Here is a 24,413-nt window from a genome sequence, read left to right as displayed (position 1 = left end):
AAGACCAGGGCCCTGCAGGATTTACCCTCCTTCCGTTGGGCCTGTAAGACAGAGCTATTCTGCCTGGCCTTCAATTTGAATTAGCCTGATCCTCTAATCCCTTTTGGGACGCGGGTGGCGCTGTGGGTTAAACCACAGAGCCTAGGGCTTGCCGATCGGAAGGTCGGCAGTTCGAATCCCCGCGACGGGTTGAGCTCCCGTTGCTCGGTCCCTGCTCCTGCCAACCTAGCAGTTCAAAAGCACGTCAAAGTGCAAGTAGATAAATAGGTACCGCTCTGGCGGGAAGGTAAACGGCGTTTCCCGTGTGCTGCTGTGGTTCGCCAGAAGCAGCTTAGTCCTGCTGGCCACATGACCCGGAAGCTGTACGCCGGCTCCCTCGGCCAATAAAGCGAGATGAGCGCCGCAACCCCAGAGTCGGCCACGACTGGACCTAATGGTCAGGGGTCCCTTTACCGTTTACTATCCCCCAGGTTGGCCCTAGTAAGACCAACCTGGCCAGCTAGCCCTGGTGATCATTTGATGTTTACTGACTGGGGTTCCCCCACCAAAATGAATTTTTTAATTTTATTGACATTGATGCTGCATTTATGTTGTATTTTATGCTTTTTTAAAGTCGCATTTTAATCAATGTTTTATACCTGCTGTTAGCCGCCCTGAGCCCGGTTTTTAAACCGGGAAGGGCGGGGTATAAATAAAAACTCATTATTATTATTTATTATTAACTCTGCTGCCGGCCACCTCCTTTTACCCCACAAAAGGTGAGCAGAGCAGCTATTAACAATTCCATTTCTGGGTTGTTGGCAGCATTGGTGAACAATGAGCCTCATCATCACATCCGTGGAGCACATCTGGAGTTACAAAGGAATGAAGAAGAGATTCAGCAGCTGGCGCTAAACCCGGTGCGAATATCAGAATATAGCCTCCCCTGCTAATTTACGATCATGAGACCGAACTGAAAAATAGAGCTTGTATCTAAATATATGCACTAATCAGCCTTCAAATAGACACAGCCACGTGCCTGCCTTAGATTATGAGCTTGCAAGGCAAGCAATATGCCTGTTTAATTGCTCCAGGTCAGCATTCCCCAACCTGGTGCCCTCCAGATGTTTCAGCCTATAAATAGGGCCAGTGCAGGGTTGCAGATGGATGGGGTAACAGTTGTGGTCCAAAACTTCTAGAGGGCTCCAGGTTGTGGCAGGGAGCCTGCTGTGGACATTAGGGACCATTTTGAAAGCGCACTTCCGATCAACAGTCGGACTTTAAAACTGTACAGTGGTACCTTGGTTCTCAAACGTAATCCGTTCCAGACGTCCGTTCTGAAACCAAAGCGTTCTGAAACCAAGGCACGCTTTCCCATAGAAAGTCATCAAAAATGGATTAATCCATTCCAGACTTTTAAAAACAACCCCTAAAACAGCAATTTAACATGAATTTAACTATCTAAACATTAGGAAGAACTTCCTGACAGTAAGAGCTGTTTGACAGTGGAATTTGCTGCCAAGGAGTGTGGTGGAGTCTCCTTCTTTGGAGGTCTTTAAGCAGAGGCTTGACAACCATATGTCAGGAGTGCTCTGATGGTGTTTCCTGCTTGGCAGGGGGTTGGACTCGATGGCCCTGGTGGTCTCTTCCAACTCTAGGATTCTATGATTCTATGATTCTAACCAGACCCTTGATCCATAAAATGAAAGAAATAATGTACTGCAGTCACACAATCAATCAGTACCTGAACTGGGTTCCACACAGTCACAAAAACAAAACAAAAAGAGCCGCAGAAACAAAAACACAAAATAAATAGCAAAAACAGACAGACCTCAGCGTAACACTCAAAACGGAAGCATGGCACTCAAATCGGAAGCATAACACTCAAAACGGAGCACATTCGGCTTCCGGAAAAAGTTCGCAAACTGGAACACTTACTTCCGGGTTTGCAGTGTTTGGGTTCCAAGTTGTTTGAGTCCCAAGGCGTTTGAGAACCAAGGCACCACTGTACGTTATCTTCCTGGCTGCGTCCCGTGACATGGAGAAAGTAATCTCTTTTTAGCAAATGGCTAATTTCTAATGCAGATAGGTTGGAAATCAAATCGAAAGCAATTATGTGGACTTTGGTTGCTTTTTATGCGATGCTATTTTTTGTGTGTGCTTGTGCTTTTTGCAAGTGCAGGTTTTTAAAAAATCGTTCCTAACGCCATATTTTCCCGTATGCGAAGATCACAACGGGGTTTGAAGTGTAAGAAAAGAGCAGGATATATTAAGAAACATGTTAGAGAGGATGAAATTAGATGAGACGGAACCTTAAAATGTATGCAATTTGAGTTATAAGCATCCATGTTGGGTGAGAGGGAAGTTTTGCTGAACTCGAATATAATTGTTGAGTAACAAATGTAACTTGCTATATAGAGGGGAAAGTATAAAATAGGATTGCAAACAAACAAACAACCTGTTGTGTTATAAATGGCTTTGACCCACCCTGGGACCTGAGGGTGAAAGACGGGGTAATTAATTGAAATAAAGGCAATAATATTGATATCTAATCTGAGGCAGGAATTCAGGGTATTGACCTACAAGGGGAAACTCAGCATGGAAGACTTGATTGTCTGTGTGGATCATGAATAATGAGGAATCTGCTGACAGTGCAAAATCTATGAGGAAAGTCGCTTCCATCTATATCTGGAAACGGACACAGAAAGGAAGATGGAATGAGGAAGTCACATCAAAGGCTCGTCTCTCCTACGCATCCCTGAGAAAATCACGGGGAGGAATTTCAGCTTCTCGGGGGTCCATTTCCCATACTAATAAGTAACCGCAGCGTGAGGCGAGACCAGAAAGGGATTTTGGGTCACGGTCCCTCCAAATTATCTTGTTTTGGGGGGACAAAGATGATGGTGCCAGCTCCTCCAAGGAGCTGTTAAACTGTGAGGACGGATGAGGATGCTAAACAGACCTTGAATAACCCATTTCTTGGAACAGGAGTTGTGCCGGTTTAGAAAAACACCTCCCGGGGAATTCTGGGAACTGTAGCCAAATGGGCCATTCTCTGGCCAAAGAGCAGATTAAAAGCAGAACCATCGTATTTTTCGCTCCACAAGACGCACTTTTTTCTTCCTAAAAAGTAAGGGGAAATGTCTGTGCGTCTTCTGTAGTGAATGCGTGGTCCCTGGAGCCGAATTGCCCAGGGGCGAAAAGTAGATCATGCTTTTTTTTTTTTTTTGAAAGAGGGAAGTGGGTGTTTAAACAAAGCCGCTGATCGTTTGCTGGGGAGAGAGATAAGGGACGCTAGAGATAAAGGAGGCTGCCTGGGAGGGGGGGAGGTAAAAGCCCATGGATCCTCAGGATTTTTACATTGGGTCTCCCCAAATTCACCATCAGATCACATAGCATGTCCATGGCTACAGCCTGCACCCAAAAAATCACGCATCCACTGTTTCGTGGGGCTGCGGTGGTGCAAAAATGTGGTTACAAAGCCCGGATCCACATGGATCCTCAGGATTTTTGCCTTGGGCTACCCCAAACTCACCATCAGATCACATGTCTGTGGCCACAACATGAACCACAAAAATCATACATCCACTGTTTCGTTCAGAATATTTTTTTTCTTGTTTTACTCCTCTAAAAACTAGGTGCGTCTTATGGAGAGAAAATTACGGTATTTGCTCTTTAGCCACTGCGCCAGGCTTCAGCTGAGGGTAGTTGAAGGACATAAAAAGAGTGTGTTCCCCAGCTTTGAGGATTACAACAGAATCAAGGAGTCACAGAATTGCAAGGGTCCCGAGGGTCTAGATCTAGTCCAGCATTTCCCAACCTTGGGTCTCCAGCTGTTTTTGGACTACAACTCCCATCATCCCTAGCTAGCAAGACCAGTGGTAAGGGATGATGGGAACTGTAGTCCAAAAACAGCTGGAGACCCAAGGTTGGGAAACACTGATTCTAGTCCAACCCGCTGCAATGCAGGAAGCTGAAGCGTCCATGACTGATGGCCGTCCAACCTCTGCTAAAAAACCTCCAAGGAAGTAGTCTCTGTCTCTTTCCATCCCACAGTCAAACAGTGCCTACTGTCAGAGAGTTCATCCTGATGTTTGGTTGCAATCACCTTTCTTGCAACTTGAAGCCATGGGTTCGAGTCCTACCCTCCAGAGCAGGAGAAAACAAGATGCTACCTCTTCCATATGGCAGCCCTCGAGATACTGGAATATAGCTATCCTATCTCATCTCAACATAAAAAAATTCCTTCCAGTAGCACCTTAGAGACCAACTAAGTTGGTTATTGCTATGAGCTTTCGTGTGCATGCACACTTCTTTGGAATCGATTGTGACAGCAGTCACGAAATTAAAAGACACCTACTCCTTGGGAGAAAAGCAATGACAAACCTAGACAGCATCTTAAAAACATCCGTAGGTCCGTATAGTTAAAGCTATGGTTTTCCCAGTAGTGATGTATGGAAGTGAGAGCTGGACCATAAAGAAGGCTGATTGCCGAAGAATGGATGCTTTTGAATTCTGGTGCTGGAGGAGACTCTTGAGAGTCCCATGGACTGCAAGAAGATCAAGCGTATCCATTCTGAAGGAAATCAGCCCTGAGTGCTCACTGGAAGGACAGATCCTGAAGCTAAGGCTCCAATACTTTGGCCACCTCATGAGAAGAGAAGACTCCCTGGAAAAGACCCTGATGTTGGGAAAGATGGAGGGCAGAAGGAGAAGGGGAGGACAGAGGACGAGATGGTTGGATAGTGTTCTCGAAGCTACCAGCATGAGTTTGACCAAACCACGGGAGGCAGTGGAAGACAGGAGTGCCTGGCGTGCTCTGGTCCAGGGGGTCACGAAGAGTCGGACACAACTAAACGACTAAACAACAACAAAGGTGTTACTGGAAGGAATTTTTTTATTTTGTTTCGACTACGGCAGACCAACACGGCTACCTCCCTGTAACTAGAACTATCCCCTCTCAGTCTCCTCTTTTCCAAAACATCTCCCGCTCCTTCAACCGTTCCTCATAAGGCTTCGTTTCCAGATCCTGGATCATCTTGGTCACCCTCCTCTGCACACCTTCCAGCTTGTCAACATCCTTCTTAAATTGTGGCGCCCAGAACTGGACACAGGACTCCAGGTGTGGTCTGACCAAGGCAGAGGAGAGCAGGACTATGACTCCCCCTATTGTACAGTCATACCTCGGGTTACAACCGCTTCAGGTTGCATTTCCTCGGGTTACACACCCGCTAAAACCCGGAAGTACTGGAACGTGTTACTTCCGGGTTTCAGCGGTCGCGCATGCGCAGGAGCACTTAATCACGCTTTGCACATGCGCAGAAGACCAAATCGCAACCTGCGCCACTGCGGGTTGCGAATGTGCATCCCGCACGGATCACGTTCGCAACCCGAGGGTCCACTGTAATTGATAATCGTAAACTGCTTAACTAATATTTGCTGACTGAATATTGCTTTATTTTATATAACTGGTTTATTTTAAAGTTACTGTGACCTTTTTTTGGTATTGGTTCAGGTTGTTAGATTACGTGGTTGTTTCTCCAGGTTGTAAAGCACCATATACAAACTTAAAAGTGAAATGAAATGAAATTGATAAAGAGACTAGACTTCTGTTGATGCTGCCTAGAATATCATTAGCTTCGTTTTTTTGCTGTTGCAAAAAAAGGAAAGGGGGTGGTTTCACGGACTTGACGACCTTCTGGCTTAATCCCAGTTTCTGAAGCACTTTGAAAGAGCTATATAATGTTGTGGGATTGCAATCGCAGGAAGAGCCAGCGGCGGTGTCATTAATAATATTAAAAAAACCAAAAAGCAGTGTGGAAAGCACAAAGCAATCCAGGAAATCCGTCTGCTGAAATCTATCAAGGAGGCACAGGAAATATTTCATTGTGAAAAGAGAGAGAGAAAAAAAATGATTAAAAATATATCTAAACATCATTTAAACATGGGATAGCACAGCAGGTAGAGGCACGAGGCTCTGAATCTCTGGGCTGTGGGTTCGAGTCTCACGTTGAGAAAAATATTCCTGCATTGCAGCGGGTCGGACTAGATGACCCTCGGCTCCCTTCCAGCTCTGCAAGTCTAGGATGCTAACAGCCTAGTACAGATGCAGACTAGGAAAGATTTTGACTTTAGAAGCTTGTTTTGGTGCCAAAAAGACGAAGAGAGCCGGTTTGGTGGTCAGAGCTGTGGGATGAGGACCTGACCCAGGGTTTCTGGGCAGCAAAATGGGTCTATATGTTGCAGATGCATGCCAAAAGGCAGTGCTGTCTAGTGGTTGGAGCACTGGTCTGCAAGTCCTATCTTCAAATCCCCGCTCGGCCATGAAGCTCACTGGGCAGCCTCGGGGCAGTTGCTGTCTCGCAGCCTAGCCTCCCTCACGAGGTTGTTGTTGTTGTGAGTGTTGTTGTGAGATTGAGGGTGCAAACCTGGGTTATAAAGACATGCACATATTGCTCTGGTCTCTGACCTGGGCTCAACCTCCCGGGATATGATACTTCCACAAAAGCCTAATGATAATAACCACAACACAGTGGTACCTTGGTTCTCAAACTTAATCCGTTCCGGAAGTCCGTTCCAAAACCAAAGCGTTCCAAAACCAAGGCACGCTTTCCCATGGAAAGTAATGCAAAACGGATTGATCTGTCCCAGACTTTTAAAAACAACCCCTAAAACAGGAATTTAACATGAATTTTACTAACGAGACCATTGATCCATAAAATGAAAGCAATAAACAATCTACTGCAGTCACACAATCAATCTGCAGCTGAACTGGGCTCCACACATTCGTTAAAAACAAAAAGAGCCGCAAACACAAAAATGCAAAATAAATAGCAAAGACAGACAGACCTCAGCTTAACAGTCCAAACGGAAGTGTGGCACTCAAAACGGAGCTTCCGAAAAAAGTTCGCAAACCAGAACACTTCCTTCCGGGTTTGCAGTGTTTGGGTTGCAAGTTGTTTGAGTACCAAGGCGTTTGAGAACCAAGGTACTACTGTACCAGCAAAGCCAAGATGTCGGTCTTGTCATCTGGGCATACCAGGACCTCCAAACACACTGCCTATCCTTGCGTCCCAGAGACGTCACTTCAGTGCCGCAAACGCAGCGATTTGACCTCACCCTCGGAGGCACACTCCATTGCCTCTCGAAACAGACGGATGCCAACAAACACCAGCAGCAACAACAACAACCACCAGAACTGCCTCTCCCCATATGAATCAGCCTGGGCCCCCGCAGTCTCCACCAGAGGCCCTTCTCCGTGTGCCCCACCCAAGGGGCGGAGGGGGGCTGCACAAGAACAGGGCCTTTTTGGTGGTGTCTCCCCAACTTGTGGAACGCTCTCCCCAGGGAGACACACCAAGCACCATCATGGCCAGCCTTAAGATGGCAGGCAAAGTCCTTTCTTTTCACTCAGGCCTTTGGTAATTAAGCTGCCTCCTAAAACGGGGTTCAACTTTTAATAGGACGGGCAGGACTCATCCTAATATTTTTGGGTGAGTGCTTTATACATGCAATCTCAAGAGCGGTTTAACAATCAATCCCTCTTGCCTGGGAACTCTGCGGAATGGTACCTCTGCGGGGGTCTTCAAACAACTCTGACCTGCCTTAACAAACTACATCTCCCAGAATTCTTGGGGGGGGGGGAGGAAGGCATGTCTGTTTAAAGCAGTATCACAGTGAAAGGAAGAACGTGATGCAGAAATCTTTCGCCCAGTGTGGGGCTCAAACTCCCCACCCCGAGATTAAAGAGCTTCCCCCAGCTAAAGAATCATGGCAAGAAAAATTGACAGACTATGCAGAACTGGCAAAACGGACATATAAGCTATGGAACAAAGATCATAGAATCCTAGAGTTGGAAGAGACCACAAGGGCCATCGAGTCCAACCCCCTGCCAAGCAGGAAACACCATCAGAGCACTCCTGACATATGGTTGTCAAGCCTCTGCTTAAAGACCTCCAAAGAAGGAGACTCCACCACACTCCTTGGCAGCAAATTCCACTGTCAAACAGCTCTTACTGTCAGGAAGTTCTTCCTCATGTTTAGGTGGAATCTTCTTTCTTGTAGTTTGGATCCATTGCTCCGTGTCCGCTTCTCTGGAGCAGCAGAAAACAACCTTTCTCCCTCCTCTATGTGACATCCTTTTATATATTTGAACATGGCTATCATATCACCCCTTAACCTCCTCTTCTCCAGGCTAAACATGCCCAGCTCCCTTAGCCGTTCCTCATAAGGCATCGTTTCCAGGCCTTTGACCATTTTGGTTGCCCTCCTCTGGACACGTTCCAGTTTGTCAGTGTCCTTTTTGAACTGTGGTGCCCAGAACTGGACACAGTACTCCAGGTGAGGTCTGACCAGAGCAGAATACAGTGGCACTATTACTTCCCTTGATCTAGATGCTATACTCCTATTGATGCAGCCCAGAATTGCATTGGCTTTTTTAGCTGCTGCGTCACACTGTTGGGTCATGTCAAGTTTGTGGTCAACCAAGACTCCTAGATCCTAGATAACTGTGACTTTAACGATGAATGGGAACCCTTTACAAAGTACAGTGGTACCTCGGGTTACAGACGCTTCAGGTTACAGACGCTTCAGGTTACAGACTCCGCTAACCCAGAAATAGTGCTTCAGGTTAAGAACTTTGCTCCAGGATGAGAACAGAAATCGTGCTCCGGCGGTGGGAGGCCCCGTTAGCTAAAGTGGTACCTCAGGTTAAGAATGGTTTCAGGTTAAGAACGGACCTCCAGAACGTATTAAGTTCTTAACCCGAGGTACCACTGTATCTGAAGACGCAACAAAGCGAACTGGACTCCTTGGCAGGTTTTGAATAAACATGCACAAACTTTTTATTGATAATAATCAGCTAAATAGTTTGAAGATCTATACAATTTTGTAACATGCAGAAAACTGCATTCTTAGAGAAACCAAAGACTGGAACTGAGGGAAGTCAGGGTGTGTGTGCGGGGGGAGGAAAAATTGGGGGGGGGGCAAGGAAGAAATGTTTTTGGATATGTCTTGTTTTAATTTTGAATGAAAAAACCTAAAAAAATAAATTTAAAAAAGAGAGATTAAAGAGTCTCATGCTCTTAAATGTACGGTCTGTGAATGTGGCCAGTCCACCAACCGTGCCCAAATCCCATTTTTCAGCCTCCACGTCATCGCAACAACAACAAAAATCACAATGTGCAGCTAAGAAACTGCGAGTGAACTCCACGTCCCAGTGAGCGGGCAGTCAAGCTGTGCTGAATTAAATGCCAATATGCTTTTAGAAAGGATAATAACCCCCTTGGTGGAAGAAGGAGAATGGTCCCCCCCCCCCGGCAGGCCCCCTGCGGAGATCAGATGGCTCCTTCCCCCCTCTCTGTGCCAAGAGGAGAAACCACCACCTCCAGCCAGCCTCTGGCGCACTTTAAATCACAGAGATACAGGCTGAAGGAAGGACAGGGGTTTCACATGCAAACATACGTCTCTGCCACAAGGAAGGAAGGAAGGCAAGAGGCAAGCATGAGAAAACACAGGATTGTCCCCATTCCAGATACCTATACAGTGGTAATAATAATAATAATAATAATAATAATAATAATAATAATAATAATTTATGATTTATACCCCGCCTATCTGGCTGGGTTTCCCCAGCCACTCTGGGCGGCTTCCAACAAAACACTAAAATACAATAACCTATTAAACATTAAAAGCTTCCCTACTACATTGGTTCTCAAACTTAATCCGTTCCGGAAGTCCGTTCCAAAACCAAAGCGTTCCAAAACCAAGGCGCGCTTTCCCATAGAAAGTAATGCAAAATGGATTACAGAGGTACTTCGGGTTACATACGCTTCAGGTTACATACGCTTCAGGTTACAGACTCCGCTAACCCAAAAATATTACCTCGGGTTAAGGACTTTGCTTCAGGATGAGAACAGAAATTGTGCTCCGGTGGCGCGGCGGCAGCAGGAGGCCCCATTAGCTAAAGTGGTGCTTCAGGTTAAGAATGGACCTCCAGAACGAATTAAGTACTTAACCCGAGGTACCACTGTAATCCGTTGCAGACTTTTAAGAACAACCCCTGAAACAGCAATTTAACATGGATTTTACTATATAATGAGACCTTTGATCCATAAAATGAAAGCAATAAAGGGTGTACTGCAGTCACACAATCAATCAATCAATCAATCAATCAGTAGCCGAACTGGGTTCCACACAGTCACAAAAACAAAAATAGCTGCAAAAACAAAAACGCAAAATAAATAGCAAAAACAGACCGTCCTCAGCGTAACACTGAAAACGGAAGCGTGGCACTCGAAAAGGAGTACGTTCAGCTTCCGAAAAAAGTTTGCAAACCGGAACACTTACTTCCGGGTTTGCAGTGCTTGGGTTCCAAGTTGTTTGAGTACCAAGGCGTTTGAGAACCAAGGTGCCACTGTATTTTTTTAAAGCTGGATACCCACAAAAGTGTCAAAGAACCCGCATCGATCCCTTTGCTACAGCCAGATTTTCAAAATCCACCTTAACATTTATATCCTCTGCAGATTTGTCTCCCCCTCCTCACTGTCAGATTTTTAAAAACGTTTTGAGTCAGAAAAAAGTAAAAAAAAAAAGTTTTGAGACCAGAGGCCCTGAGTTTACAAAGGGTTCCCCAAAACCCTTTTGGTTGAAAAATTGGTTCTCTGCTCTAAATCAGAGCTTCCCAGAGTGTCTGAGCTCTGAGGTGCAGTAGCTCTTTTAAAATAAAAATGCCCCTGTGCTGCAGTTTCTTGTTTGTTGATTTCTTTCACTGCAGACCAAACCCGAGCCTGTTTTTAACAGCAACCTGACACAGAAATGTAGCACGTGGCAATTTTCCCCCACTCTGGTCTTGTATGTGCAAACTTTCTTTTGCTGTAGTGATATGTCTGGTGCAGCACATACGAAGGGTCCAGTCTATATCCAAATATTTGTGACAGCAAAAAACCACAGAAAGTTGCCTTCTGGCAGGCAAGCTAAATGTCTATGTAGCCTTGTGTTGTCTAAAAGATGTTGGATGCAGGGATGCGGGTGGCGCTGTGGTCTAAACCACTGAGCCTCTTGGGCTGGCCAATCAGAAGGTCGGCGGTTCAAATCCCCGTGACGGAGTGAGCTCCTGCTGCTCTGACCCAGCTCCTGCCAACCTAGCAGTTCAAAAGCACACCAGTGCTAGTAGATAAATAGGTACCACTGTGGCGGGAAGGTAAACGGTGTTTCAGTGCGTTCTAGTTTCCGTCACAGTGTCCCATTGTGCCAGAAGCGGTTTAGTCCTGCTGGCCACATGAGTCGGAAAGCTGTCTGTGGACAAACACTGGCTCCCTCGGCCAGAAAGCGAGATGAGCACCACAACCCCAGAGTCGCCTTTGACTGGACTTAACTGTCAGGGGTCCTTTACCTTTACCTTTAAAGCCCTTAGGGATGCGGGTGGCCCTGTGGTCTAAACCACAGAGCCTCTTGGGCTGGCCGAACAGAAGGTTGGCGGTTCGAATCCCCGCGACGGAGTGAGCTCCTGTTGCCCTGTCCCAGCTCCTGCCAACCTAGCAGTTCAAAAGCACACCAATGCAAGTAGATAAAGAGGTACCACTCTGGCGGGAAGCTAAACGGCGTTTCTGTGAGCTCTGGTTTCCGTCACAGTGTCCCGTTGCGCCAGAAGCGGTTTAGTCCTGCTGGCCACATGACCCAGAAAGCTGTCTGTGGACAAACGCCGGCTCCCTTGGCCTGAAAGCAAGATGAGCGCCGCAACCCCTAGGTTCCTTTACCTTTACCTGGGTGTACATACTGTTGAATATGTCCATTTCAGTTTCCCTCCTCCTCATTTTTTTCAATCTTAACTTGAGGGTCCGCACATCTCCACATCACTTTGCAGGGGTTTCTTTTAAAAGTTCTCATGAAAACTCATCAGCATCGTAGTGCAATTTTATCTTAACAGACACATTTGGGGGGGGGGGTCATAGAAATGTAGAGTTGGAAGTGGCCCCAACAATTATCTGGTCCAACCCCCTGCAATGCAGAAATATGCAGCTGTCCCATACAGGCTTCGAACCTGCAACCTTGGCGTTATCAGCGCGGCGTTCTCTAACCAACTGAGCTGCCTATGCAAAGCAAATCCCCCCCCCCATAAGAATGCACTTTCTACATGTTCTTTTTACCAGCATGCACATATTTACTCACACTCCCTCCAAGCGAATGCATTTTTTCGCTTGGCTGGAAAAATACATTGCAAAACATGGAGAAATGTGCGTTTTGAAAGATGTTTGTGCTTTGGTTCACCTAAAGGTAAAGGGACCCCTGACCATTAGGTCCAGTCGTGGCCGACCCTGGGGTTGCAGCGCTCATCTCGCTTTATTGGCCGAGGGAGCCGGCGTACAGCTTCTGGGTCATGTGGCCGGCATGCCTAAGCCGCTTCTGGCGAACCAGAGCAACGCACGGAAACACCCTTTACCTTCCCGCCAGAGCGGTACCTATTTATCTACTTGCACTGATGTGCTTTCGAACTGCTAGGTTGGCAGGAGCAGGGACCGAGCAACGGGAGCTCACCCCGTCGCGGGGATTCGAACCGCCGACCTTCTGATTGGCAAGTCCTAGGCTCTGTGGTTTAACCCACAGCACCACCCGTGTCCCACTGTTGGTTCACCTAAAGGTAAAGGTACCCCTGCCCATATGGGCCAGTCGTGTCCGACTCTAGGGTTGTGCGCCCACTTAAGAGGCCGGGGGCCAGCGCTGTCCGAGGACACTTTCGGGTCACGCGGCCAGCGCAACGGGAGCGCACCTAGCCGCGGGGATTCGAACCGCTGACCTGACGATCGGCAAGTCCTAGGCACTGAGGTTTTACCCACACTGCCACCTGCGTCCCCGTTGGTTCACCTACTGTTTCGCAAAGCATGGACTGGGCAGGTTTGCCTTTCAATGCGAGCTGCATTTAACTTCGCCCTTGTCCTAAACCTGAATTAGATGGGCCCCAGGATGGATGCAACATCAGGTCCATTTTTTTACAATCATTTTTATACCTCTGTAGGCAAATATAAAGGGACGCGGGTGGTGCTGTGGGTTAAACCACAGAGCCTAGGACTTGCCGATCAGAAGGTTGGGTGTTCGAATCCCTGCGATGGGGTGAGCTCCCGTTGCTCGGTCCCTGCTCCTGCCAACCTAGCAGTTTGAAAGCACTTCAAAGTGCAAGTAGATAAATAGGTACCGCTCCAGCGGAAAGGTAAAAAGCATTTCTGTGTGCTGCTCTGGTTCGCCAGAAGCGGCTTAGTCATGCTGGCCACATGACCCGGAAGCTCTACGCCGGCTCCCTCGGCCAGTAAAGTGAGATGAGCGCCGCAACCCCAGAGTCGGCCACGACTGGACCTAATGGTCAGGGGTCCCTTTACCTTTAGGCAAATATAAAACTTTAGGAGTGAGACACTAGTTGCCCTCCTCTCTGGGGCAGAAAACTTTCGGAAGAGAGATGGAGGGAGGTCTCTGATGGCTGAGTACTATGACTTCCTACATGCAGTCACAAAGAAATCTAGGTTATCCAAGCTTACTGCAAACTTGCAAAATTACAACCACTCAGGGCATAAAACATGCAAATTCTACAGATGAACTCTGCAAGAATTCCTTCCTTAGAATCATAGAGCTGGAAGGAACTAGAAGGGTCATCTGATTCAAGCCCTTGCAATGCAGGAATCCTTTGCCCAGCACGGGATTCGAACCCGCAACCCTGGGATTAAGCGTCTCATGCTCTGCCAGCAGAGCTATATGTACGTGTATATGCATATATGGAAACCTTACGTTCAATACGTGTGAACTTTATCTTAAATCCCCATTTATTTTCACATTCCTCTGCGTTGTCGCAAGCCTGCTTTCGAAAAAGAAACCGTTCCTCTCTGTCGCACAAAAACAAAATACGAACCCGAGAAGCACTGCATTCCTTCCCTCAAAAAGATACCCATATGCAGGAATGTCGAGATATTAAAGAGGTTTTTTCCCCCTTTTTTAATATATAATAATAATAATAATAAACCCTCTGTTCGCTTTTGCATGACAATGGGCAGAACATCAGAAACAACAGCAAATGAAAAAAAATAAAAGTAATCAAATAAAACAGAGAGAAGGCCGTCTAAACCCCCTACAGAGGAGTTGAAAACTCTCCTTTTTTTCATCCAATGTTCTAGGCACAAAATCGGCTACAGCCAGCCAACGGATTAACACTTTGCGGAGACCTTATATAGCAGTCCAGGGAACTATTGCTGGCAGCGTTCACACATGACAGCACCGAGTCCAGCACCACGTGGCTCCCCTCTCTTTGGGCGCAAGCAAACTCCCGGGCCTTCCTGGCTGACGCTCATAGAGCGCAGCCAAGCTGGCAAAACCGTCCTGCGACTGGGCTGGAGGTGGGAGAAACGCAGTGGCTGAATGAAGGCCTTTCCCCCCGCAATTGCGGGAGAAGCTTCACTCATCCAAAACCAGCATGTCGGAGGAAAAAGTCAGCCTGCAACTCTAAGCGCAAGGAGATCACAAAATCAAAGAACTGCAGGGCTGGAAGGAACTCTGAGCATCATCCAGGAATATCCAGGAATATGCAGCTAGCTGCCCCACACGGGTATCGAACCTGCAACCTTTTGTTCTTTTGTGCAGAAGAGCGTTCAAATCACACCGTTTCCCTAACCCAGATTCAGCTACAGGCACACAGAAAGCTGTCTTGTAATAATAATAATTACCGTAAAAACATAAGAGGGGGGGAACCAATTTAAAATACAGGTTAAAATGCAATTTAAAATGCAGCCTCATTTTAAAAGTAGCCCATAGATCAAATCTATAAGGGGAGGGAAACATAAGAGTCAGACTGAGTCCAAACCAAAGGCCAGGCGGAACAGCTCTGTCTTGCAGGCCCTGTGGAAAGATGTCAAGTCCTGTAGGGCCCTGGTCTCTTGTGACAGAGCGTTCCACCACGTCGGGGCCAGTACTGAAAAGGCCCTGGCCCTAGTTGAGACCAACCTAACCACCTTGAGACTTAGGACCTCTGAAATGTTGTCATTTGTGGACATTACTGAGTAAGATGCTTTGTCCATCTAAATCAGTATTGTCTGCACTGGTTGGCAGCAGCTCTCCAGGGCTTCAGGCCCGTGTTCAAAATCCCCCAGGTGGCAGGAGCATTTGGCGACTGGCATGGGTCCACTTGCGACCACGTGGAGATCTCTGGGTGCCAGGTTGGCCGACTGACATCTCCACCTGGCTGCTCCCCTCCAATTTTCTTAAGCAGATCAGAAGGGCTTATATACTGCATTTATACCTCACTTTTTCTCCAAGGAGTACATGGTTCACCCCCCCCCCCTCAATTAATCCCCACGACAACCCTGCGAGTGAGCTTCATGACTTGAGTGAGGATTTGAACCCGGATCCACTACCCAATCCTGGCTCCCTAGAGTCCTTCCACTAGGGGGCAGCTCTATAAATTAAGTCAGTAAATAAACATGGGCCAAGCCCAACATCCCTGAGAGAAGGAGCTGAAATATTTCCCAAGAAACATGCATTTGTTTTATCCTAGATTGTTTTAGTTGCTGTTCTGATGTGTTGCAAACCACTTCTGCTATTTTGTTTTCTTTAAAATATAAAGTGGTATGGAAATGAAATTAACAACAGCAACAACAACAACAACATCCCACTGCAGGGGAAGAAATGTCGCCAGAAGACTGTGGTGACCTTAACTTTAGTTTAAGGCACCACGTGGCAATTCACTTATATACAGTCACACCTCGGGTTACAGATGCGGCGGGTTGCGCGATTTCAGGCTGCACACCGTGCCGAACCTGGAAGTACTGGAATGGGTTACTTCTGGGTTTTGGCGCCTGCACATGCGCAGAAATGCTAAATCATGCTTTGCGCATGCACAAAAACGCCAAATCACGACCCGCACATGCGCAGACCTCGGGTTAAGAACTTAATTCATTCCGGAGGTCTGTACTTAACCTGAAACTGTTCTTAACCTGAGGTACCACTTTAGCTAATGGGGCCTCCCGCTGCCGCCATGCGATTTCTGTTCTTATCCAGAAGCAAAGTTCTTAACCCGAAGTACGATTTCTGGCTTAGCAGAGTCTGTAACCTGAAGCGTCTGTAACCCGAGCTACCACTGCATCTGAATTTCTAACATTGATTCCCAGTCCTTCCCTGGGAAATTGAACCCGCAACCTCCTTCATGCAAGGCAGATGATGTGCCACGGAGCGATGCCTCTTCCACAAAGGCAGGAATGATATAAGGCAAGGAAGAGAACGGTTCTCTGGACCTGTGAGCATGTGTGCAAACCAGAGAAAAGTGTCCTGGATCTCACAGACACCACAAGTCAGCAAAAAAACCAAGTCAGGCTGTCCTACTGGGTGCACAGTTTCAACGCTTCACTGGGCACTGGGTTTCCTGGAAGGAAAGCTAAACTCTTTGGACAGAGCTGGGCCTGTGCTTCCTCTAGGAACCTCTTATCCCGACATCAAACCTCTCAAGATCTTCACCACCACAAGCCCTAAGCATGTCAACCGAACACGGAGGAATAAATTGCTTACTCCTCAACCAGGAATTTTGGGAGAGACGGTGGGCTGCAGCCTTACACCATAAAACACTGCTATCGGTGCAGCCGTCTCGGGTCAACTTGTGCATGAGCGCTAGGAATGATTTTATAAGTCTTTGTTTCTCAATTTGATCCTTTTACACTAAGGTTACCAGATGTCCCCGTTTCCCAGGGACAGTCCCCAGATTTACAAATCAGTCCCCTGACAAAATCCATCTATTTAATAGGAAGTTGAAAAAATTCATTCAAAGAAATCTGGTAACTTTATTTTACACGGCTTTTTACGTACCGTGGCATTCTATGCACTGTGACTTGGCGTTATTTTTTATTTATCATAGTTTGGTAATCATTGCAATGCTTAAGAGTGGATTTCTGTTATTATTTGCTGGCGTTTTGTGAATTTTATTATGTACTGTTATATTGAAACAGATTGTTGAACGCCACTTGATGTTCAGTCATTCATTCTAAAGTTATGTTTCGCTACGACTTTTCGTATAGGATCAGATCATTACAATGGGCGTGCGTACAAATTAAAAGTGAACTGAAAAATGAAATAACATATGGACAGCGGCACCGACCCGCCAGATCCCAGATGCACATCGCATTTCCACACAACAGCCTCCTCTCCAGAACCAACCATCTCCATGCAACGTTTGCAAGGAGGCTGGGATCCTTTCCCAAAACGTTCCACCGACAACCGATTCCGTGGTGCCAATCATCTCTACCAGGACGCCAGTTTCCAGCACGGCACGTTGCATTTACAGCGGCACCAAAGCTCAGCCACGCTCGAAAGCAGGTGGGGACTCCCAAACCCAAGCCACTCAAGATTTAACAACCCCATCTGCAAAGGTGGAATCCTCCCGCCAAACAAAAAAAGTCAGAATGAGAGCTTTTAACCCCTACCAAATTAAAATATCTTACAACTCACCACTTGCGGCTTGCTCCTGGCCAGGCCGACGCCCGGCTCCTCATGATGCTTCGGGCACCTGGGCAGTTTGGGCTCAGACGTGGTTGGTGTGGCGGGCGAGGATCTGGGCGTATCCACCGAGCCGGCGGAGGGCAGCTCACTGAGGGCCAAGATGTAGTGTTTAGTGACATCTTCCAACGAAGGGGTTTGGAGGACTGGGTAGGGCTTCGCAAGCGGGCGAGGGAGGTCCGGTGTGGCCCCGTGGACGTTCTGGCTCAAGGGAGGGGGGGTGTTGGCGCCCGCGATGGGGATGAAGGTGGCGGGCTCGCTGGCATGGCGGGTGTGCTTGGAGGGCGGCCTGGCTCTCCCCAGAGCGGAAGGGGCGACGGCGGGGGGCAGATCGGGGTCTTCCGCCCGGCCCTCCTGCGAGCTGGCCCTGTTGCTGCGCTTCTTTGAGCTTCGGCGGACGATCCTGGGCGACAACACCTCGGCCAGCTTTGGGTCGAAGCCGTAGCTCGGAGCCATGTCTCCCATGTCGCCCTCTGAAGCCGCCGGCAGGATGTGCTCGGACTGGGAGTACAGTTTCCCGCCATCGGCCTCCCTCACCTGGTCCGACAGGATGGGCTCGCTGCTGGAGGGAGGGATGCTCTGGTCCATCTCGCTAATGGGCTCCCCGGGGCCGTCGAAGCCAGCGCCAGACAGCTCTCCGCGGCGGCTGGGGTCGCTGAACGACTTCTTCTTGATGGTCTTCCCGTTGCCCTTCTCGTCGATCACTTTGTCCAGGGCGCCAGGTTGGCTGACGATGTTCTGGATCACGGTGCTGTAGTCTTTGACGCCTTCGCTACAGACTGACAGGTCGCTGGCGGCGCTGGCGGCACACTCAGAGAGAGCGACGGCAGAGGCCTCCGGCATCCCCGACTTGGAGCTCAGCGACCCCAGGAGGTTACTGTCGACGGAGAAGTTATTTGCGTCGTCCGTGAGGGAGGACCTCCTGTGCGGCATGGGGTCGCTCAAAGACCGGTAGGCCTCGCCGTTGGAGTCGCCGTTGCTCCCGCTGCTGGACTCGGAGGTGCCGTTCCCCACCGACGGGAACTTCCTACGCCGCCGGAGAGCGCTGGGCGTAGAAGGTGCCTCCAGCGCTGTCTTGGCGTTGGGAAGGGCCTCTTCGGCGGTGCCCAACTTCTCGCTGTTCGCTTTGGCTGTGTGGTTTGGAAAGCTCACCGCGGACAGGCTACCTTCGCTTCCTCTTTGGTGCTTCCAGGCCGCAACCGACGGATTAAGGTAACTGTACGCAGGGCCTGTTTCGGGCTCAGTTACGATGCCTTCGTCCGTCATGCTGGATTCAGGACCCGAGAGTTCCTCCAGAGACTTCCCACCGGACAGGTTCCCTTCGGAGTCCGCCTTCCGCAAGCCCTGCCCACGGCGTTCTTCCGCAGCTCCCTCCTTCCACGTTTCCAAATCCTCTCCTTCGCCTTCCGTGCTTCCGGCGTCCTTTTGGTCCAGACCAAAATTGTAATCGTGCTGGGAGCCGATCTTGCTTATCTTCTCGAAGACCTGCCTAGCTTCTTGGATGTACTGGTCTTGGATGACGACTGGCAACTCGCCGTCCTCGCCGCCTCGGCCAATTCCTCGGCCGCAAACGGCATCTTGGTCGCCGGCGTTGGTGAGGAGGAGCTCAGAGGAGCTCTGCTTCATCGCGCTCTGGTGGAAGAGCCTGCGGGGAACGGGTTTGTCCGAATAGGTGAAAGACTTGGCCCGCCTCAGGGTCGCCGTGAGGTCTTTCAGAGTCGGCCGGCTGCCGCCCGGTGCCCAGCGGTTTGGCGGCTGAGCCTCACTTTGGGTTCTACCTACCAGCTGCTGTCCAGCCAGGCCATACTGGTAACTTCTGCACCTGCCGCCACCAAAGGCCTCTTCCTCCTCCTCCTCGAGTTGGCTGGCCCTGCAGTCCTTCCTGCTGGCCTTCAGATCCGAGAGATCCGACTTGAGGAAGCTGAGCAGCGCCAGCGTCTCGGTCGCAATATCTGGGTTCGACATGGACTTCCTGTTCCTGGACTTCTCCGCTGACTCCTGGCCGACACCTCGCAGGTTCTCATACGGAGGGAAGTCCTGCTTGGCTCGGACGATCCCCAAGGGGAACTTGGGGCGGGCGCGGACCTGAGCCTGCAGCCGAGCCAGGCTGTCGCTTTGGTTGAAGCTCGGGGAACGGAACAGGCCCGGACCCCCTTGCGAGCCCCTGCAATGGCCAGGCCAGGCGGCCCCAATGTGGTCCTCCTCTTTCAGCGTCTCGGTGCTGGAATACCTGCTGCTGCTTCGCGACCCGCAGGGGCTCGGGGAGAAAGGGGGAATGTTCACTTTGGAGACTCGGGAGACGAGTGGGAGAGTGGGCGCTGAGGAGAGGAAGCCGTGGGTGCCGAGCAGGGAGCTGCCTTCCAGCGGGCCTCGACCCAAGATGGGGCCCTCGCCTGCAGCTTTGACCTCGCCCAGCAAGCTGGCACTGGCTGAGGCCTTGACCTCGGGAGACGGCCTAGTCCTTTCGTCAGAGGGCAGGGAGAGAGTCTGCGCCAGGTCCTCCTGGGCCTTGAGGTACCACTCCATCCCCGCCACCAGCCCATCGCTGTCAGAGGCCTGTTCTTGAGGCAAGGGGTCCTTCTTTTTCTTCCGGAGGGAGCGCTTCCTGGGGGTGGCTAGGCGGTTCTCCTCCTCGCTCCCCGAGGACCTCTCGTGGGGAGATCCGTGCCAGCCGTTGCCGCCAGGGGGGGAGCAGGCAGCCGGCTGGGGGGCCCCCTTGGGCCTGGCTATCAGCTCCTCCTCGCTGCTGGAAATCTCCCCTGGCCTGAGGTTGCTGCTTCCACCTTCGCCCAGGAGAAGGACGGCTGGAGAGGAGGAGGAGGAAGAAGAGGAAGACGAGGAGGCAGCTGGCAGCAGCGTCCAACTATGCCAGGAATGTAAACTCTCCCGAAGTTGCGGCTGCGGCTGCGGCAACTTCTCCGCCTCGATCCGGGGGGCGCCCCCGGCGGGCAGGCGGTGGGTCCGAAAGGGGATGCAGCTGCGCGGGGGAGGCGTCGGGGGGGCCTCCCGGCGCTGCTCCGCGACGCGTGGCCTCTCTTCCTCCCTGCGCCCGGGCGCCGCCCCATCGGGCAGGAGGCGGGGGGCGCCGTCCATGCTGCCCGGCAGGTGCCCCAGCTCCCCGGCTTGGTCTTGGGGGGCGCGCGGTGCCGCGCCTTCCTCGCCGGCGTCGCCTCGGGGGCCTCCCTGCTGTTGCCGTCGAAAGCCGTCTCCGAAAAGTTTGCGCATCTCGGTCACGCTGGGCCAGTCGAGCGACGCGTCTCCGCCTTTGGGGGGATCGCTCAGTCCTTTCCCCCGAGGTGGAGGCGGAGGAGGAGGCTGCTCGGCGGCGGCGGCTGCCGGCGTCTCATCGGCGGGCCGAGCCGCCTGGTCTTCCCTGGCCCCGGCGCAGGTGGAGGAGCCTCCTCTCCCCGCGCCCGGCTCGCTCTGGGGCGCGCAGAAGCGCCGCGAAAGTTGGCGCACCGACGGCGACAGGCTCCGCAGGGCTCGGCCGCCCGGCAGCGGCGTCGGAGGAGCAGGATCCGGCCCGGGAGAAGGCGAGGAAGACGAGAGCTTGGCGACGCTGCGGGAGACGCTGAACGAAGCAGCTCGGCTGGGCGATCGCCGTCCGATGGGCTGTGCTGGCGACGGCGGCGGCTGCTGCGCCCTGGCGCTTGGAGGCTGACCCTGGCACGGCTGGGCGCCCGGGCGCGCCGCCGCCTCCCGCTCCCCCCGGGGGCCGCCGATGCCGCCGCCTCCTCCGGCCCGCTCCTCGGGCCCGATCCACCTCTCGAGGCGCTTGCACGAGGCGCTCCGGGAAAGGGGGCTTCTCCTCCCGGCCTCCCCCTCCGCCATTGTTTTTACGCGCCCAGCTTTCCAAAGCTACCCCCGGAATCGCCCCCTTCCTGGCTCCCCCTCTCTCTAAACCGTCCGGGGCACCGCGCCGGCGCCCATCCGCGCTTCCTTTCCGCCGTGCAAAGAAAGTGGGGGCGACCTTTTTTGTGGGGGGGGGGGTGGAAGCGGCAGAGAGAGAAAGAGGCAGATCGTGCAGCGGCCAAACTTCCAGGCAAGTTCGCACAGTTTTGCAGTTCAGTTTTAAGCGGGGCGGGTGGACGGCTGCAGCAGCAGCAGCCCGCGCTGGATTTTGCAACAATGCAAAAAAAGGGGAGGAAGGGAGATCGCAGCCTTGCAGATTCGCTTTTTCCTTTTGCTCGATCCAGGCTCCCGGAGGAGGTCCAACCGCCGTTTCCCCACCACCCGCGATCCGGACTTCTGGTTCTTTTCCTTCCCAGAAGAAGAAAGAAGATCCCGGCGGCTGGAGAAGCGGAAGGCAAGCCGAGGGTGATGGTTGCGACGCCAAACTTTCAGGCCCAGGAATCCGGCCGGCCCGTCGGATTCAACGGGAGAGCCCCCCGCCGCATCTCAGTGCAAAGAAGACCAAGAAGCGGCCTTCCAAGTATGCGCAGGAATTCTCCGGGTCGGGGGGCCCTGCTCGCCATCGTGCATTTTTTAAAAAAAATAAAATAATTTACAAAAAGTAATTTTTAAAAATGGTTGCAGGAGCCCCCGGCGGCTTTGCAAACGGCATCCCGTCTTACTCTCTCCAGCCGTTTGTTTGTTGTGTTTATTTTTGCGTGGTTCTTTTTTCCCCTCTGCCTTTTTTTTTTTTTTTTTTAGCATTTCACATAAACTTTCCCCCTCAAGAGGCGTGGTTTCTTTTCTTTCTTTTAAAAAAAGGAAGAAGAAAAGGGGGATGGTCTTTTGCAAAGCAAAGTCTCTGGGAACATTTCTTGTGCAATTAAAAAGGGAGAGAGAGGAGGAGGAGGAGGAGGAAACGAGGAGTCACTCCCCCCCCCTTTGTCTATTCGGAAGGGATATTATATTTCGACTTCCAGGTCTTGCAGCCGCGAGACCCTGAAACCTCCAGGAACAGGCCTCACAAACGCCATCCTATGCAAGGCTTGGTTCCAGGGACATAGGATCGGGTTGTGCCAAAGCGTTGCGCTGCGAGAGTCAGTTCTGCAAACAAGCGCCCTTGAAGGCAGCTCGCCAGGCGCAGGAGGATCGTAAAAACTGCTTTCTGGATCCGACCCCAGGACTTATCTAAGCCAGCATCTGGCTTCCCACAGTGTCCCACCAGACACTTCAAAGAAGAAAGCCTGGAAGCGATTGCTCCCTCTAGAATTGCTCCCCAGCAAACTGATTCTCAGAGGTAGACTGCTCCTGCACAGGGAGCTCCTCTGTAGCAATAGCCGTGACAAAAAGCCATTGGTGGGCCTGACCTCCATGGATGCGCTGGAGGTGCACTCCAGCGGGAGCATCTCCTGCACCAAGTTGCCCCAAAAGCGAATCTCCAGCTGGGTTATGCCTTGGAGTTTTGTCAGTTCCCATTTCTCTATTTAGAGGATGTGGCTTTCCGATCTGGGCCAAATCAAGAGCTCTTCCTTTCCAAAGCTCCCTCTGTTTTTGAGGTAGCAAGTCAGGAATGGAAAGGGTGTGATCTTCGCTCCCTCCGCAGAAGTCGGTTCCAAAATTCCCATTGACTTTAATGGGCTAGGATTGCAGCCAAATATTTTAATAGTGTTGTTGCTTTTAACTCGTAAGGCCTGGGAAAGCCCGTTTCCTCTGGAAGCGATTTGGGCACCATCTACCGATTAAACGCTAGCAACTGTGCAGCTGTCTTCACTTTTGTGCATATACCTCTATATATATATAGATATGTTTGCTATCTTCCCTGCCTTTCTGGGGTAGGATATAAATAGACCCATTTCACAGACAGGAATCGAGAGTGAAATAAAACGTTTTGGCGTGTTAGGGAATCCTTTGGCCGAACCAGCGTTTGAATCCAGATCTAAATGCAAACTTTCAGCTGGTGTTTTGGGAAGGAGCAAATGAGAGCCCTGGGTGTACTTTTAAGAAATGCGGTTTATTAATTTTACTGTTTTTAAAGAAATCGGTTCTCTTTTTGGGCTTGCTGTATTTTGAAGAGCGGAACTGAGGACGCGAGGATGGCCGTTCAAAGCAAATAGATGCAATTGGTCTCAAAATTTACCCCTGAAAAAGAGGACATGTTCGGGGGGGGGGGGAGGGGACACATGGCAACCCTATTTGAATGCAATGACTGCTCTAAGGCATCCCAGCTTAGCATAGGTCTCTTTCATTGAAGACACACTTTCAAACATTAGTTTTCAAGTGGTCCGCAAGGCTGCAAGTCAAATAAAAATGGACTTTTCATCAAGCATGAATGAGAAGGTATGGTTGTAGAGGTGCATTCTGGAAAAGCTTCACCTGTTGGTTTCTGCCTGTTGTATGGGTATTTTTTTAAATTAAATAAAATTAGAGCACTGTTGCTCATTAAAAAACACTTTTGCACCCACAGGAGCGAGCTCTGTGTCGAAGGCAGACCAAACAGTTAAACAGGTGGGTGCATTTTCTGCAAGCACATGTCACTTTTGAAGCACATTCTTTCCCTCAAAGAATTCTGGGAGCTGTACGCCTTGCAGAACTACAGTTCCCAGAAGCCCCTTCTCAAACTACAATACCCAAAATTCTTTGGATGGGGGTGTGTGTGAAATGTGTCTTAAATGTGTATAGTGCGCATGTCGTCTCGTCTCAGAGCAACCCCATGTTGCCCCCTCCAGACGCCATGATGGGAGTTGCAGTCTCAAGTAAGGCATTTATTGCATTTATATCCCCTCTTTTTCTCTCTCGAAGGAGCTCAAAGTCGGCACACGTGGTCCTTGCCCCCCTCCTCATTTAAGCTCTGCAACATCCCTGTGAGGTAGAATAGGCTAAGAGGCAGAGGTTTGCCCAGGGGGAGCGTTGCCACGGACAAATGGAGATTTGAACCCTGCTCTCTCCCAGATCCTTGTCTGGCGCTCTGACCGCTACACCATACTGCCTCTCATCCCTCAATACCTGGAGGGCTCCAGGTTTGCAAA

At 50.4% G+C, this 24,413-nt stretch overlaps 2 protein-coding genes across 2 annotated transcripts in view; both read right to left on the bottom strand.

The window, feature by feature from the left end:
• ARHGEF17 (Rho guanine nucleotide exchange factor 17) overlaps nucleotides 1–23,405 on the bottom strand; it is a 176,004-nt gene extending 152,599 nt beyond the window's left edge. The window contains exon 1 of the mRNA XM_083735821.1: nucleotides 17,449–23,405. Coding sequence (XP_083591947.1) covers nucleotides 17,449–21,327 — 3,879 coding nt within the window. The 5' untranslated portion in view covers nucleotides 21,328–23,405. The remainder of the gene's footprint in view (nucleotides 1–17,448) is intronic.
• Nucleotides 1–24,413, bottom strand: part of P2RY6 (pyrimidinergic receptor P2Y6) — a 125,761-nt gene that overhangs the window by 46,206 nt on the left and 55,142 nt on the right. The gene's annotated exons all lie outside the window — the stretch shown is intronic.

This window comes from Podarcis gaigeae (assembly GCF_964106915.1).
Source record: "Podarcis gaigeae genome assembly, chromosome: 4".
Classification (NCBI taxonomy): Eukaryota; Metazoa; Chordata; class Lepidosauria; order Squamata; family Lacertidae; genus Podarcis; species Podarcis gaigeae.
The sequence above is the reverse complement of the archived record's forward strand: the minus strand, read 5'-3'. Positions and strand labels throughout refer to the sequence as shown.